Source organism: Pelobates fuscus, chromosome 10 (assembly GCF_036172605.1).
Source record: "Pelobates fuscus isolate aPelFus1 chromosome 10, aPelFus1.pri, whole genome shotgun sequence".
Taxonomy (NCBI): Eukaryota; Metazoa; Chordata; class Amphibia; order Anura; family Pelobatidae; genus Pelobates; species Pelobates fuscus.
Window position 1 is genome coordinate 53,094,367 of NC_086326.1, and position 15,508 is coordinate 53,109,874.

The following is a 15,508-nucleotide window of genomic DNA, read 5'->3' on the forward strand; positions in this document are numbered from 1 at the left end:
TATCAGAAAGCATCGAGAGGCTAATGTGTATACACGGCAAAACGCCACACTGTTCCAATCAGCATCTCCTCCTAGAGATACATTGAAGAATAATCTTCACCATTTCATGCTCACATTAAAGGTCCCTTTTTTGTTTTTTGCACTTTCTTGTTGCTTAATGGCAGAACATGGGAAGCAATTTCTCTGTAGTCATTTATCGTTCATGTACGGATCTGTAGGAATGAGAAAGTGGCAGTCTTTTGTTTAACAAAAAGGAGTGTAACATTGCTAAACATTACCGTGCACACCAAGATAAGAGTTTTATAAATGGAGTAGCAAGACAGCTGTCGGCAAAACTATATTTTATCAAAGATGAATGGTTGTATACAACATTTGGAACGTGTGTACCCACAGAGAAACCGCATCAGAACATTGCTTTCAAGCAGGAGTTAAGATAAAACCCCTCTAGTGGGATCCGTTTCTCTCTTTCAGAAGCAGTTCTTTGGATCCCAACAAACAAAGCCAAACAAAAACGAATGGGGGAAAAACATTCTGATTTGGCCATTTGTGGCTCCAATGTAAAACATTGTCCCCAGCAAGCCGTATTATGTTTGATTTGTGACTGCATTAGTAGTTAAAATACATTTTTAAAAATCAATTTAATTATATAGACTAAATGATCTATTGAGTGTTGTCTTAGCGATATTTTTACTACCATTATAATTATTTATATATTTCATTTTAATAAAGGAAAGACTTGCATATTGCAAAAATGTCATATCTGCCACTTTCAACTGAAAAAATTAATAAAAATTCAACACTCTTATTTTATAATTGGCTTCTACATTAATGGCAACTTAAATCTTAAAGAAGCACGACTTCCTGTGATTTTTAATCCTGTGTTTACTAATTTCCTATATTTAACAAATCCAGTGTTTGTGTTCTGAATTGGATTACGTTGTCATTTGCTAAATGTTTAGTGTCATTTTAAAAGAAAGCTGAGCATCACATGAGAAAAGGTTAACACAATGTGTAGGTGATTTTTCACTGTTTTCCTCAACTTTGTAATTTCCAGAGAAGTGATGGTTTCCCTTTAATAAGTGTCTTAAAATATGATATTAATGCAAGGAAAAAACATCCAACAAAAAAAAGTGATGGCAATGCTTGCCATTGCCAGATATATGTAAACTACATTTCCCAGAATGACCTGATGGTCATAGTATGTCAGAAACATCTGAAATGTTGGGGCTGCCATCATTGTCATAGAATATGTCTAATTTCTATAAATGTTTTTTTTAAAATTAAAAATTAAGAAAAAAAAATCAAATTCTTCACAGATGATGTTGAAAAATGGTGTCAAGATTATTACCTAAGCTTTCCGGCACTGGAGATGGCCTGCGTCATTCGAAGCGAACTGCTTGACGTTATGAAACGGATTGAGCTTCCAGTTTCAGAACCTGCTTTTGGCTCAGAGGACAACGTGTTGAACATAAAAAAATCCCTTTTATCAGGATACTTTATGCAGGTAAGGAGAATCAACAGGTGGAGTATGTACATGTAGCATGGCACAAGCACTGTGTATGAAAGAAAGGTTTTAGTCTATTAAGAAATACTGCTTCTCATTGATGTTTATTTATACCACCAGTGCAAAAGGGAGTGTGAGAGAGGCTGCACCTATAGAAGAAGGGCAGTGGTGTGGGTAGAGCTATAATACAAAGGTATAGAGGTGGAGTGTAACTGGGTGTATACGGCCAGGATGTGGGTGGAGTGTGAGAGGGCGTATACGACCAGGATGTGGGTGGAGTGTGAGAGGGCGTATACGACCAGGATGTGGGTGGAGTGTGAGAGGGCGTATACGACCAGGATGTGGGTGGAGTGTGAGAGGGCGTATACCGCCAGGATGTGGGTGGAGTGTGAGAGGGCGTATACCGCCAGGACGTGGGTGGAGTGTGAGAGGGCGTATACCGCCAGGACGTGGGTGGAGTGTGAGAGGGCGTATACCGCCAGGACGTGGGTGGAGTGTGAGAGGGCGTATACCGCCAGGACGTGGGTGGAGTGTGAGAGGGCGTATACCGCCAGGACGTGGGTGGAGTGTGAGAGGGCGTATACCGCCAGGACGTGGGTGGAGTGTAAGAGTATTTTTAACACTATAGCATCATGGAATACATTTGTGTTCCTTTAAATGTTGTGATCAGTCTGCATAGCATTTATTCAACCACACATTTATTAGATACCTGTTCATCTGAAGAGAATGTATGAACATTTTATTTTAAAGCTTTTTTGGGTGTCAGTCTGATATCAATGTAATATTTTGGTCATGCAAATCAGGTTGTTCACACCAGCACTTCAGTTTTTTTTGTGGCAGTACTTATTTTAAGAAAAAAATTAAACCCTCTGTATTCCTGTGATTTTAACATTAAACTGTTTTTCTAGATTGCCCGTGATGTGGATGGCCTGGGAAACTATATCATGTTAACACACAAGCAAGTGGGTCAACTACACCCCGATTCTGGCTATTGTATAAAGCAAAGGATTCCAGAGTGGGTTCTTTTCCATGAATTCAGCATCTCAGACAGAAGCTGCATTAGGATTACATCTGAAATCTCCCCAGATCTGTAAGTAGTGACACCAAGCTATCACAATAAAATATACAAATTTTACAGAAAGGTGTTTTCCAGGAACCCATTCCAAAGTTTATAAATCAAATGCATAGTTCAGTGATCTAGAATTTACAGTTATTGTATTTTTGCCGTCTTTATTACCGAATTGATTTTTTTTCTACCCTCTAATAAATTAGTTTGAAATAAAACTGTCATATATTGGTCTTTAAAAAAATAAAATAATTTCCAAATGGTTTTGGTCCATCTACAGTTTTTTAAATTAGACTAAACATCCTGGATGAAGGGCTTTTGAGAATTCATTCCTTTAGGAAAAGGCAAAAGTATCTTGAAAATGATGACTGCAAATTAGACAATTCCATTATTTACTACCATAGTATTTAGTAATTGGGGAAAGGACAGATTTTGGTTTTCTCTAGGATTCTGACCGTTGTAGGTTGTTGCATTTCATTCCAGTAACGTTTAATACATTCACTTGAATCCTAATAAAAGTTCTTTGTACAAGCTTAACCTTTTAAAACCAAAAGGGCCACTAGCCCCTGAAAACGTAAAGGAGATAAAGTGGTCTGGGTAGTTCTATTGGTCATTTAAACTTTATTGAACACGTTCAACTCGCAGTTTATAATAAAAAAAAAAAAAGTTGAAATTCAGCTTATGTAAATGTTGAATGCCAACATAAATTACATCTAAATAGTGCAGTCTGAACACCCTCTCAAGTGATATCAACCCAAACCGTAATCTTGTAATGCTCTAAATCAAATAGGCACCACTCTAGTGTGACCAAGTTGAAGCGGAGGAATTTTGTGCAATAATCTGTGAGATCTCCTGTAATTCCAATTCATGAAATGCAGATTTGAGATTACCTAAATGTTACAGGAGTACCACTAACTATAGAGCTAGAGGTGTACCCAGAACATCGCACTTTAATGTGGCACCTGGCATTTAAATGGTTAGTGCTTCATAATTCTGCTTAAACACATGACCCATAGTACAATTTTAGTTACACACACACAATTGATCAGGGTTTCATATAACATGTGATTGGATGACTCGAGACAAGGTGCTACAGCAGTTAAAGAAAATTAATGTAAATAAAGCTCCATGGCCTGACAGTATTCACCCATGAGTACTTAAACAGCTAAGTGGGGAAATATGTGAACCTCTGTATTTATTTTTTAAAGATTCTTTTGTTTCAGGTATTGTACAGGAGGATTTGAGGAAGGCAGATGCTGTTCCTATATTTTAAAAGGGTTTAAAATCCTTGCCTGGGAATTAGACCTGTGAGCTTAACTTCTGTGACTGAAAATATTTGAAGGGCTATTAAGGGATAATATTCAGGAATTCATTGGGAAGAACTTTATTAGCAATACTCAACATGGTTTTATGAAACATAGGTCCTATCAAACTAACCTAATTTCATTCTACAAAGAAGTAGAAGTATAGATCAGGGTGTTGCAGTGGATGTGATCTACTTGGATTTTGCCAAGGCATTTGATACGGTTCCTCACAATAGGTTATTCAACCTAAAAGAAATTGGTCTAGATGAATATTCTTGTTCTTGGGTAGAACACTGGCTTAAGGATAGAGTACAACGAGTTGTCATTAATGGGGACCGCTTCTATTTAACATTTATAAATGATCTTGAAATAGGCATTGAAAGCCATGTTTCAGTGTTTGCAGATGACAACTTTGTAAAGTAATAAAATGTGAGCAGGATATTGCTTTGCTGCAGAGGGATTTGTATAGATTGGGGGACAGGGCACTAAAATAGCAGATGAAAAATGCAAAGTTATGCACTTCAGGGTCAAGAATGCACAAGCAACTTACACTCTAAATGGTAGTGAATTAGGGATAACCACACACGAGAAGGATTTGGAAAATGTTATAGACAACAAATTAGGCAGCAATATGGAATGTCAATCTGCAGTTGCTAAGGCCAGCAAGGTTTTGTCACGTATAGGCATAAATTCTCGCGATGAAAATATATAAGTTTGCCTCTTTATAAATCACTGGTAAGACCACACCTTGAATATGCTGTGCATTTTTGGGCACCTGTTCTAAGGATGATATGGCACTAGAAAAAGTGCAGAGACATGCTACAAAATTGATAAAAGGAATGGAGCATTTTAGTTACAAAGAGATTACATTTAAATCTCTTTAGTTTGGAAAAAAGGCACCTCAGAGCGGATATATTATTATACAAATCAATTTGGGGCCAGTACAAACCATTATCTGGAAATCTATTCATAAACAGGGCTTTACATAGGGCACAAGGTCACACATTTAGGCTGGAAGAAAGGAGATTTCATCCAAGGCAGTACAGTAAGAGCAAGGGGGATATTATCTGCCTGAAGAGGTGGTTTATCAGAGTCCATACAGATGTTTAAACTGCAATTGGATAAATACTTACAAAAACAACATACAGGGATATAATTTCTAATTAGTGGGGTGCTTGATCCAAGGAGGCATCTGACTGCGGTTTTGGGGTAGAGAAGGAATTTTTTCCTAGTTGCAGTATTGGAAGTGCTTCAGACTAGGTTTTTTGCCTTCTTTTGGATCAACAGCAAAAACATATGCGAGGAAGGCTGAACTTGGACGCAAGTTTCTTTTTAGGTATGTAACTATATTTTTTGTTTTGTTTCATCAGGTTCATGCAGTTTGTTCCCCAATATTACTTCAGCAATCTCCCCCCGACTGAGAGTAAGGAAATTCTACAGAAGGCTTCAGAAAACCAGTCTACAGTCTTACCATTACCACCAGACGAGGAACTTGATGCATACGATAACATTGCTGACAGCTCTGCAGATCAAAGATGCATTATACAGTGATTGTGCCTTAAAAAAAATACATAAAACAAGTGCAATATCATGTTCCAAGACAAGAGACTTTAATGAGTTGTACATTTCCAAAAGATTCAATGAGCATCAGGTACTTGTTTTACAAGGGTTCTGGATTTCTATTATTTTTGTATAAAGACTTTTTTTGTTTTGATCATGTCTCATGAAATAAAAAATAAATCATGTTTACATTTTATCATTGGCATTTACACTGGACATTGTTTGAAAGTGGGTTATATATATATATATATATATATATATTTTTTTTTTTTTCGTGACGCAAAGTAGGGTTTATTTAATTGATTTCAGGGGATAATATGCTAATCACATTATTAGCCTCATACTTTGCTTAGAACAACTGAATCTACTCACCCACGGCTAAAGAAGCCACGTGGTATACTATACTAGAAGGGGGAAGATTTATAAGCATCAACTGTTTTACTTCGAGATCCAAGTTTAAACAGATATTTCTTCTTTGTCTTTTTAACGGCAGCAATGAAAAGGTTTCAATTTTTATGTGGCTTCAGTTTCAGAAAACACGAGTGGACACAGCAGTATATAAAATCAATTAAGTAATTTGCGACAATTTTTTTTCTGAGCTGTATAAAACTTTGTAATAGAAAATCATTCACACAGATAAATATTCCTTGAATTTTTCTATGATCGAATTCATTCTGTCTGCTGGAACCAACATCACTGTTCTCAAGGGTTTCATAGGCACATCATCAAAAGACCATCGTCCTACCAGCTGACTGTCACTTTCTTCCTGCACGGAATAGCTGAACTTCAGCAGGGCTTTCTGTAAATTAAAAGAGTGAGCATCAGTTACCTCGTCTCTTTACCTCTGCTGAACATATGTGTTTAAATACCTCTATTCAAGAAGTAGTTATACTAATAACGATAATGTTATTTACAATAGAATACCAAATAAGCTATAGATTGTACTTTTTAGCACATTGCAAGGTTTTTTTTTTATGTTTGACTTCGGTATAAGTAAAAAGGTGATGAATGGAGCGATCCAAAAGCCGATATCAGCACTGTGGCTGCTATCATTTTGTACTCCTGACCTACCATGTTTCTCTGAAATAAGCCATAGCTTATTTTTGTGGGATGCTCCTAATATAAGCCCTACCCGAAAATAAGCCCTAGTCTGGTGATGGCTAACCTTGACACCATAAATGGTTTCTGGACCACATTTCCCATGATTCTCAGCTAGCTTTTAGACTCTAAAAGCTAGCTAAGCATCATGGGAAATGTAGTCCAGAAACTATTTATGGTGCCATGGTTAACAATCACTGCACTGCAATCATTGCGGTATTCTATTAATGAGTAAACTAATCTATGTTCGAGGAAGTTTATTTTCGATGTTCGGGGGAATTCCACCATACATTTTTCCCCGAAATAAAACCTCCCCCGAAAATAAGCCCTAGTGCGTTTTTTTGGGGGAAAAATGGTATGCTGGCCAAGTGCTTCACTAAACGTAATGGAAAGCCACTCATTGGCTGATCCACTTCCTGGTTTGAGCAAAGCTCAGTGTAGATTCTGAAAATTTCCAGTCTTTAAAGAAACTTTGAGATTTGTATTCATGTAACCTTCTGTAAGATACTTTCCCTTCTGCATGCTGTAAACAATATATATGGCTTTTGTTGGGGCTGTGCACATTGAGCCTTTCAAAATACCAAGTATGCATCCCACAGCGCATCAGAATTGGTAGAGCAGAGATGCACTATTAATAACCAAACCGTCTAATAGTACGTTGTCATAGAAATTTTAAAATAGTGGTTGCATTCCCAACCACCCAACTCCTCCCTTCCCCATTTCAGATCTACCAAAATTGGCAGGTCTGATAACATAAAACAGTCCTGGTCACCTACAGATTTGTGAATGGGTAGACTGATTAAGAATCACTTCACAGTATTCACCATAACCACTTTAAGTGGTTATGGTGCAAGGACTCAATATGTGCAGGGTTTCTTCTTGCAATGTTACCAATAGAGATACACTATATGGACAGAAGTATTGGGACACACATTAATGATTGAATTCAGGTGTTTCAATCAGACCCATTGCCACAGGTGTAAAAAAAAAAAAAAAAAAAAAAAATCAGGCACATAGCCATACATTCTGCATTTACAGAAGTTTGTGAAAAAAAAACGAGTCGGTCTGAAGTATTGAGCTCCTAAAGACTTTGTCATATCCCATTGCACCAAACAATAAGCGGCTGATCATTAATTTGTAGTGCAGAATTGGTCTAAAAATGTTAGACCACACTGGTCTGATCTGGTATTTTGAAATGCAGGGTGGAAATCTGTAGAACTGATCATGTCATTATCGAAGCATGTCTAAGAAATGTTATTAAGGAACCATAATGTTTAAAATCCCACTTACACCATCTCTAGTGGTTTCACAAATTTAGAGCATGACCGAAAAATTTATTGCCTTTAATTATTACACTCCAGTGCTAAAATCACATGGATCCCCTTACTTTTTATATCTAATCATCAACGGATACGACCAGGGAGCTCATAGTACATTTATATATACATATGCAATTTTAATTAAATTAAATTGAGCGTGTATTAGCTGTACAAGATTCTCTTCCAACAGATATACATCGCTATAAAATAGATTTTATTGCCATATTAAAATCTAGTTTAACAGCATGAAATGCTTCTCAATGGGGGGCAGACAAATCTTAACATAAAACAGGAGCCAAGACAACGAACTGTGGCCGATTACAACAATGACCTCTCTTTCCCTTAACCCCTTAAGGACACATGACATGTGTGACATGTCATGATTCCCTTTTATTCCAGAAGTTTGGTCCTTAAGGGGTTAAAGCAGCACAGCCATCTCCCATCTACAAAATGAGTATTTCAGAAACACAATTTTTATTACATACGCACAGTGACTGTGTTGTAATTTCACTGAAATTCCAGCACAGTCTAAAGATATATTAAGACAAAGTAGGGTCAATTTCATCTTCGAATTCCTCCTACACTTGACTAAAAGGCAGCACTACCTTTTATCAAACCCCCGTCATCACTTGTGACAGCGGAGGGGGAAAAAAGGCGCAGTTTATAGAAGGTCTCATAGACCTCAGTGTTGTACTCTCACGCATGCGAATAAAACGCTGATGTTGGCTCCGGACTGCTTAAGTGGACTGGCAGGAAGAGCATGGTGGTGACTGCGAGAGACAGATTCAGGTAAGTATCACTCGCCTTCCCCTGCGCTCCCTTGGCAACCACCCCTCACCACCAAAGTTACCACTGGGGGTCTTTGCAAATTATGCAAAGACCCCAGATGCTCTCAGAGCTGCTTTAAGTCTGCCATTAGCTCTTAAAAAAAGTTATTCAATTTTAAATTAATAAAGTTGCATTTGTATGCATTGCCAACATTCAATGCACGCTACTAGATTATTGTTTTACAATGCGCTAGGCAAGACCTTAGTGAAAAAAAAAAAATACAGAATCCAATATTTTCAGCTTAAAGGGACACTACAATATCCAAAACAACTTGCCAGGATGCCTCTGTACAAGTTTTCTTGTATAAAAAGAAATTGATAGCAGAACACTATAAAATCCTTATATTAACATTAAGAGTTTTTCTACCTAAACGCAATTTGTTTAAAATTGTTGGAAACTATTTTGTAGGGATCGACCAATATTGATTTTTTTTTGGGGGGGGAGCAGATACCGATAATCTGTGAACTTTCAGGCCGATAGCCGATAACTTACAGATACTCTGTACATTTACCGTTTTGAAAGAAAATAAACTATTTCTACACAAATCTTCAGTTAACTGAACATATTTTTTTTTTATTATTATTATTAAAAGGTAAATGCACAACATATACATGCCAGTCAGAATTTTTGCAGTGAGAGTATTTGATTAGTGAAAATTAGTGTAACGTGTGTATAGTGAATGCAGTGTGTTTGCATTCACTACACAAACACACTGCATTCACTACACAGGTATGTAATGTGTGTAAAATGGGGGAGAAGGCATTTTTATTTAAAGAACAAAATCATAAATGTAACATTTTGTTTCAGTCCCGTCCCCCCGCTTCTCACCTGGCCGGGGAGTGAGAAGATGGCATTCCCTGGTGATCCGGTGGCATGGACTGTGCAGAGAGGGCCCAGCAACACTCACTTCCTTTCCCAGCAGCCTCCCAGCCTAACTCTCGCAGCCTGCGTGCCGTGTTGCCATGGTAACATGGGGACTCGCAAGATTTAGACAGGGGAGCTGAGGGAGCTGCTGGAAAGGGAAGTAAGAGTGTGCTTACTTACGTCTAGGTTGTCATGCCCTGATCTGCATTATCGGCAATATCGTTATTTTTATAGGCAGATACTGATATTGCTGAAAATTCTGAATATCGTCCAGACCGATAATCAGTCGATCCCTACTATTTTGATTTGCTTTATCCAATGGTTAGGGTTAGCACCACTTTCACCCAGAAATAAAAGGCCACGGTTTTGTGGAAACGTCATTTTATCAGCCCAGATAATTGAAGAAAAATGCGAAGATTACAAGTAATATAGTTGTACCGCATTTACCTCATAGAAGAACTCTTCCTCAGCATTTGCAAACATCAATTCGCTTTTTGCCTGCGTTCCCCCACGTCCCTTCTTTGCAGCTTCCATGAACGTTTTACTTAAAATGAGATAGTAATAACACTTCCCACATGGTTTGTTGGTTCTCTGTGCTTCTGCCAGCTCTTTCCTGTTTCAGATAAAACCAGCATGAGGGTTAGAATTCTACATGTTACAATGAGAGCATCAGAATGCATATTAATGAACAAAAACAACTGTCGAAATACATTCTCTGACGTAATATTCTTAGTAAGAAGAAAAATTGGCATTTGCTGTTTATCCTTACAAAATAGAAAGGACATAGGTCCAAAACCTCCGTGAAACAAGCAGGGGGATTGTTTACTAAAACTGAGCATTCCTCAATTTGCTGCAAATTTCCAGGCTTTGCATCTTCTGCAGTGACCGCTGCCCAAACCAGATGGCGACTCATCCAGTTTAACTCTATGGCGGTGCTGATCTTTGTCCATAAATTTCTTTGCTTTATGGTTACAGCAGTGATTTATAGAGATGCACCGAAATGAAAATTCTGGGCCGAAACCAAAAAATTCAGGATGCCCTTGGCCGAAAAACACTTTTTTCCTCAAATGATTTGAATTTTTTTAGTAATTAGACTTAATGAATTTAATTAATCTAATATGAAAAACTTCCATTCTCTTTTAGTGTCCCCTCCCCCCTGCTTAATGTTCTTCCCCCCCCCACCTCCCCTGTCCCATAGTGTTCTTTCCCCCCACCTCCCCTGTCCCATAGTGTTCTTTCCCCCCCACCTCCCCTGTCTCATAGTGCAGTATTCTCGACTTTTCATGTTATCATTACGATCTTTCATTGTGATATATAATCATCTGAATTGTTAATGCAAGCATGTCTGTTTAACTATGCAAATTTGACCCGATTTTGGCCGAGTTGCAGTGGAGTTGTCGTTTTCCTACTGTTAAAAACCAACAGCTGAATATAGCTCCAACAAACTTCTGCAGCCTGTCCAGATAGTACATGTACTTGTATGGTCAGAAGGAAGCATAGTTTCCTCTCGTAACTGATTGATTCAGAGGCGGGCTTAAAGTTGCAGTAATTATAAGAGGATATGAGCAGGGAGACCGCAATATAACCCATGCAGACATTTCAAGTCAAGGTACTTGTTATTATGCCTTTAACCCCTTAAGGACCAAACTTCTGGAATAAAAGGGAATCATGACATGTCACACACGTCATGTGTCCTTAAGGGGTTAAATTTGACGGCTGTGTACTTTCTTATCAGTATACACACTCAGATATTTCTCTTTACAAGAAGAGGTTATTGGGATATTTATTCCATGTTTACATGGGTGGGTTTCAGGAATTCACCTTGGCAAAGAAATGCACGTTACCAACATCACTTACATTCCTGTACCACTCTAGCTGCATTAACAAACATGTATAAATTCTTTTGTGTACAGTATGTAGCAATTGGCGATTCCTTCGCTCAGAAATTCCTCCCACTCAACAAAAATCAATCATGTTCAATCATTCCAGACCACACTAAGCCAAGGCAATTATCAAAACAGCTAAAGTTCTGACAGAGCAAATTGACTGCAGTGTTGAATAAAAAAAAAAAAAAAAAAAAAAAATGTGCCTTAACTTTGCTTGACGTGCAAAACAAAAAATAAATCTCAATTGACAAGTATTTTCAGGAAGCCAGATACAGGTATTTATTCAATATACAGCACTTTACAATTACATCGCACAGAAAGAATCTACAGCACACAACACTTCATTCAAAATGTACTTGTTATGAGAGGATTAAAAAGAAAAAAATTCTATATAATTTTATCAAACTGCATTTAAAGATACAGTCCCTCCTTTCACCCGTCAGTGCCACTTGGCCAAGATTCAGCAATGCAAAAATAAAAAAAAAATTAAAAAAAAGTAGCTATAGGAGAAAGGAGAAATCCCCCTCTACCACAACTACAGCAAAAATAATGAAGCCAGTTTTTGGCATCATGGGTGGAGTTTGCCCTGCAAAGGGGGAGGTTTTCCTAAGCAACAATGGTGTTCGGAAGATTATGTATAGGGTATGGTGCCAAGAAGCTCTAGGTGCAATATCTTTGGTTTTGGTCATATCAATTTTCACACCTTATTATCTTTATGTTTAAAGCGGCAACAAATTCTGTGGGCACCAAAAAGCCCAGACCCTCAGCTCGAGATGGCATAATGAGAGAGTTTCAGTTCCTCATTATCTACAAGTGAACAATGGGGTGTCAAAACCTTGAAATGAGAAGCTGTACAGTACGCACAGAGATATAGGAGAATTTAACAACACAGAACCTCCGAAGTTCTTTGTATAAATTCAGCAGCATCAAAAGTGTCAACAGCATCGCAAATTCTTCTATACCCCAGTACCTACAACTGCATCGTGCAATGCCCGCACACAATACATTTGCAGTCTTATTGATTGAATCGAGAACTGTCAAATTCAAGGCCAAAGTAGCGTAACTGGAATCATTCTACAATACAGCTGTGCTTCCATTTCAGTCCTGCGCCCCTTTGAAATATCTTTCTGGGCTCATATTTCCATTCAATAGCAAGGAAATTCTCCATTGTCTGTAAGCATCATGCAATGAATATTGTTTAGCTTGGCTGGACAACACAGAAGGCAACCTGAAGGCTTTTTAGTTCATTTGTACTGTGATCAGAACCAAATTTACTGCGGTTATGTCAGTCTACAGACCAATAATCTTTGGACATCCTAAGGCAGGCCTTGGATTAGAAGTCTGCCTGTCTGCATGCCCGACACGGCTATGTAATTAACTTGTGGATTTAATGGAATTTGTCCGGGTAGAAAAAGTGCATTTCACAGTTTGTGACAGTACAATGAGAAGAGCCTAGAATCATTTATCGTCTCACCGTTAATTATAGCATTAATTGTTAACCTCTCAGGTACCAAATAGCTTATATAAAAGCCATCTGCATTTAATTTTACTAAATGTACAGTGCAGATGTAAAGATTACTATTTACATTCTCTCACTTTCTATTCATTCCTATGGGAAAAGCACAGATTACATCTATTATTTCTTTATCTTGGCTTCCAAGTCATAGTCTCCGTGGTGGGCATTGCTTCTCTTTGAGCCTGATTTTGTAGTCAAGTAGCTGGGGGACCACTAATGTTGTGGCATATATGAGCCTCTTTCTGTGATGGTGCAGGATGGGATTGTGGACAATGCTTCATTAACTGCAGCTAGTATGCTGTCTGGTGGTTGCTTTCCAGTGATCTTCGGTAGTCTTGTCCGCAGGTTAACGACAGCTAGTTTTTTCTAGGATCATTTCCCTTATATCGGTTATGCCATCTTGGGGTATGGATTCAGGTTGACAATTCTCTGCAGGTTTGAATGTGGGTATGGGAATTTCGTCATCCTCACGGTGTATGGTTGATTTCCTCTGTAGTCCATATTTCCAGTTGTGACAATAGATTTCTGTTGAAGATGTTCAAACGTTGTGTAACCAGCTGACGGTTTCTTATTCATCCATAGCGCCCACATACGTTTCATGTAGCCTCTCTCATTGGGTCTGCTGTTGTAAATAGAGCCACTAGAGATAAGTGCTTCCTCCCCCAGAAGGGTGTTGGACAAAGATCGGCAATGAAATGGTGCTCGTGGCAGCATTGGAGGAGCATTGCACATTGGTTTGATTGAGATTGTGTAAGTCGTCAGCAGAGATGCAGTAGAGGAGACACGGTGCTGTAAACAACGCAAGTAAACTTTACGAAGCTTTCATTTTTACTACTAGAGGTTGGAGGACAGTGGTCACAGCCATAGAGAGAAACCCATAGTCCCCAAAAATCTATTGTTATGTTCGAGACTGTAGACTCCTTTAACCCCTTAAGGACCAAACTTCTGGAATAAAAGGGAATCATGACATGTCACACATGTCATGTGTCCTTAAGGGGTTAAAAGAGAACCGGTCACAACTCACCTCACCCTCCACTCCAGCTCCATGTCCTCACAGAAATGGGTGTAACACTTTTGTATCATCCACCCTTGCTCTTCCCAGGTCTTTGATCCCCTAGCAGAACAAAACTACTCTGTGATGCTGACTTCCCGTCATCTGAATGGATTAACTCCACTCCCATACTCCCTAGCAAGAGCAAGCAGTGTCTGCAAGCGACTTACCATAGCAACCACAAGTCATGCACTTTGGTGGCTACGCACGGAGAGCAGAAGAACTGCATGTGGAAGGTCTTCTCTCCTCTCCCTTGTCAATCAATTTTTCGGCATAGAGTCTATGCCAAAGAATTGATTGACAGGTGGGAGAAAGACCTACTTATTTTTTTTTTTCCTCCCAGCAGAAATTCTGCTAGCACAGCGTATTGCTAGAATAGAATGCACTAAAAAGCATACATTGTACCTAGCATAGCATGACAGGTGCCCTTTAACACAATTACTACCTTGCAGGATGCATCGTTTACAAAACATGCCTTAAATGGACAGCCAGAATAACTAAAGCCTGATATGTATCCAATTCAACTAAACTGAAACTAGCTTGACATACAAAATGCAGTGTACAAAAAACTAAAGGTCTTGCAGAGTGTCACCAACTAAAAAAAACAATAACAAGTTTCTCTTTTATAGAAAACACAAACAGAATGCATCTTGTCTCTTTATCACATCAATTTCATTGTTGCATTTTATTTTATTTTGCTCTGTATTTCAGCACATTTACATTTAAATAACATCTTTGATGCCAACGGGAGGAAAGTGAATCAAAAGAAATGAGAGGGGAAAAAAATAAATAAATAAAAAATGTAGAAGGTAATGTTTGAAATGTACTTACTGAAGCTGTTGGTGCATAGGCAGAGCAATCTGCGCAGGAACGTTAATGAATCGCTCGCTTAGGAGGAGACCCACGGGCTTGCTGTCATCATTCAGAACTTTATCAAACTGCTCGACTGTACTCTGCTCACAGTTCTTCTCGCAGTGGCTTAAAATCAACTCTTTGATTTGCTCTGCGCACGGGGTATCCTAATAACCAAAAGAGAACATTTTATCAGCAAACGTTTCTGTGTACTCATCAGCAGATTCCGATCACACAGTTTAAAAGTACTTATAGCAGATAAGAAACACAGCAACCCACTTTTTTTTATTTGGGAAAGCAATATATATTTAAAGACACATTTTATACACACACACACACACACACACAATGTCTTTTCCCCCATAATTCAAACTCTCCCCCTTGTATTTCCAAGGGAACATCTATGGGGACTGGTAAAATTGCTTTACAGCTCCCACAGTTTAAGCAAGGAGTGTCAAATTTAGTAAATCCTGAACTACAACTCCCATAATCTTCAGACAGCCATAGCCAGACTTATCATGATGGTAATTGTGGTGCAACAATGCCTGGAGGATCTCAGCTTTGCATTTTAAGGACAAACAACAACAAGTAACATCAAAAGAGTATAAAACCGTTGGTGATAAAAGGCATGCACATTTCAGGATTCAAGGTTAAGGTCTT

At 38.4% G+C, this 15,508-nt stretch overlaps 2 protein-coding genes across 2 annotated transcripts in view; one reads left to right on the top strand and one right to left on the bottom strand.

Annotated features, from left to right (window-relative positions):
• Positions 1 to 5,579, top strand: part of DHX32 (DEAH-box helicase 32 (putative)) — a 75,955-nt gene extending 70,376 nt beyond the window's left edge. The window contains exons 9-11 of the mRNA XM_063434722.1: positions 1,317 to 1,504; positions 2,413 to 2,594; positions 5,245 to 5,579. Coding sequence (XP_063290792.1) covers positions 1,317 to 1,504; positions 2,413 to 2,594; positions 5,245 to 5,425 — 551 coding nt within the window. The 3' untranslated portion in view covers positions 5,426 to 5,579. The remainder of the gene's footprint in view (positions 1 to 1,316; positions 1,505 to 2,412; positions 2,595 to 5,244) is intronic.
• Positions 5,580 to 5,692: 113 nt separating this feature from the next.
• BCCIP (BRCA2 and CDKN1A interacting protein) overlaps positions 5,693 to 15,508 on the bottom strand; it is a 28,258-nt gene continuing 18,442 nt past the window's right edge. The window contains exons 5-7 of the mRNA XM_063435117.1: positions 14,828 to 15,015; positions 9,991 to 10,156; positions 5,693 to 6,233 (exon numbers count right to left, since the gene is read on the bottom strand). Coding sequence (XP_063291187.1) covers positions 6,063 to 6,233; positions 9,991 to 10,156; positions 14,828 to 15,015 — 525 coding nt within the window. The 3' untranslated portion in view covers positions 5,693 to 6,062. The remainder of the gene's footprint in view (positions 6,234 to 9,990; positions 10,157 to 14,827; positions 15,016 to 15,508) is intronic.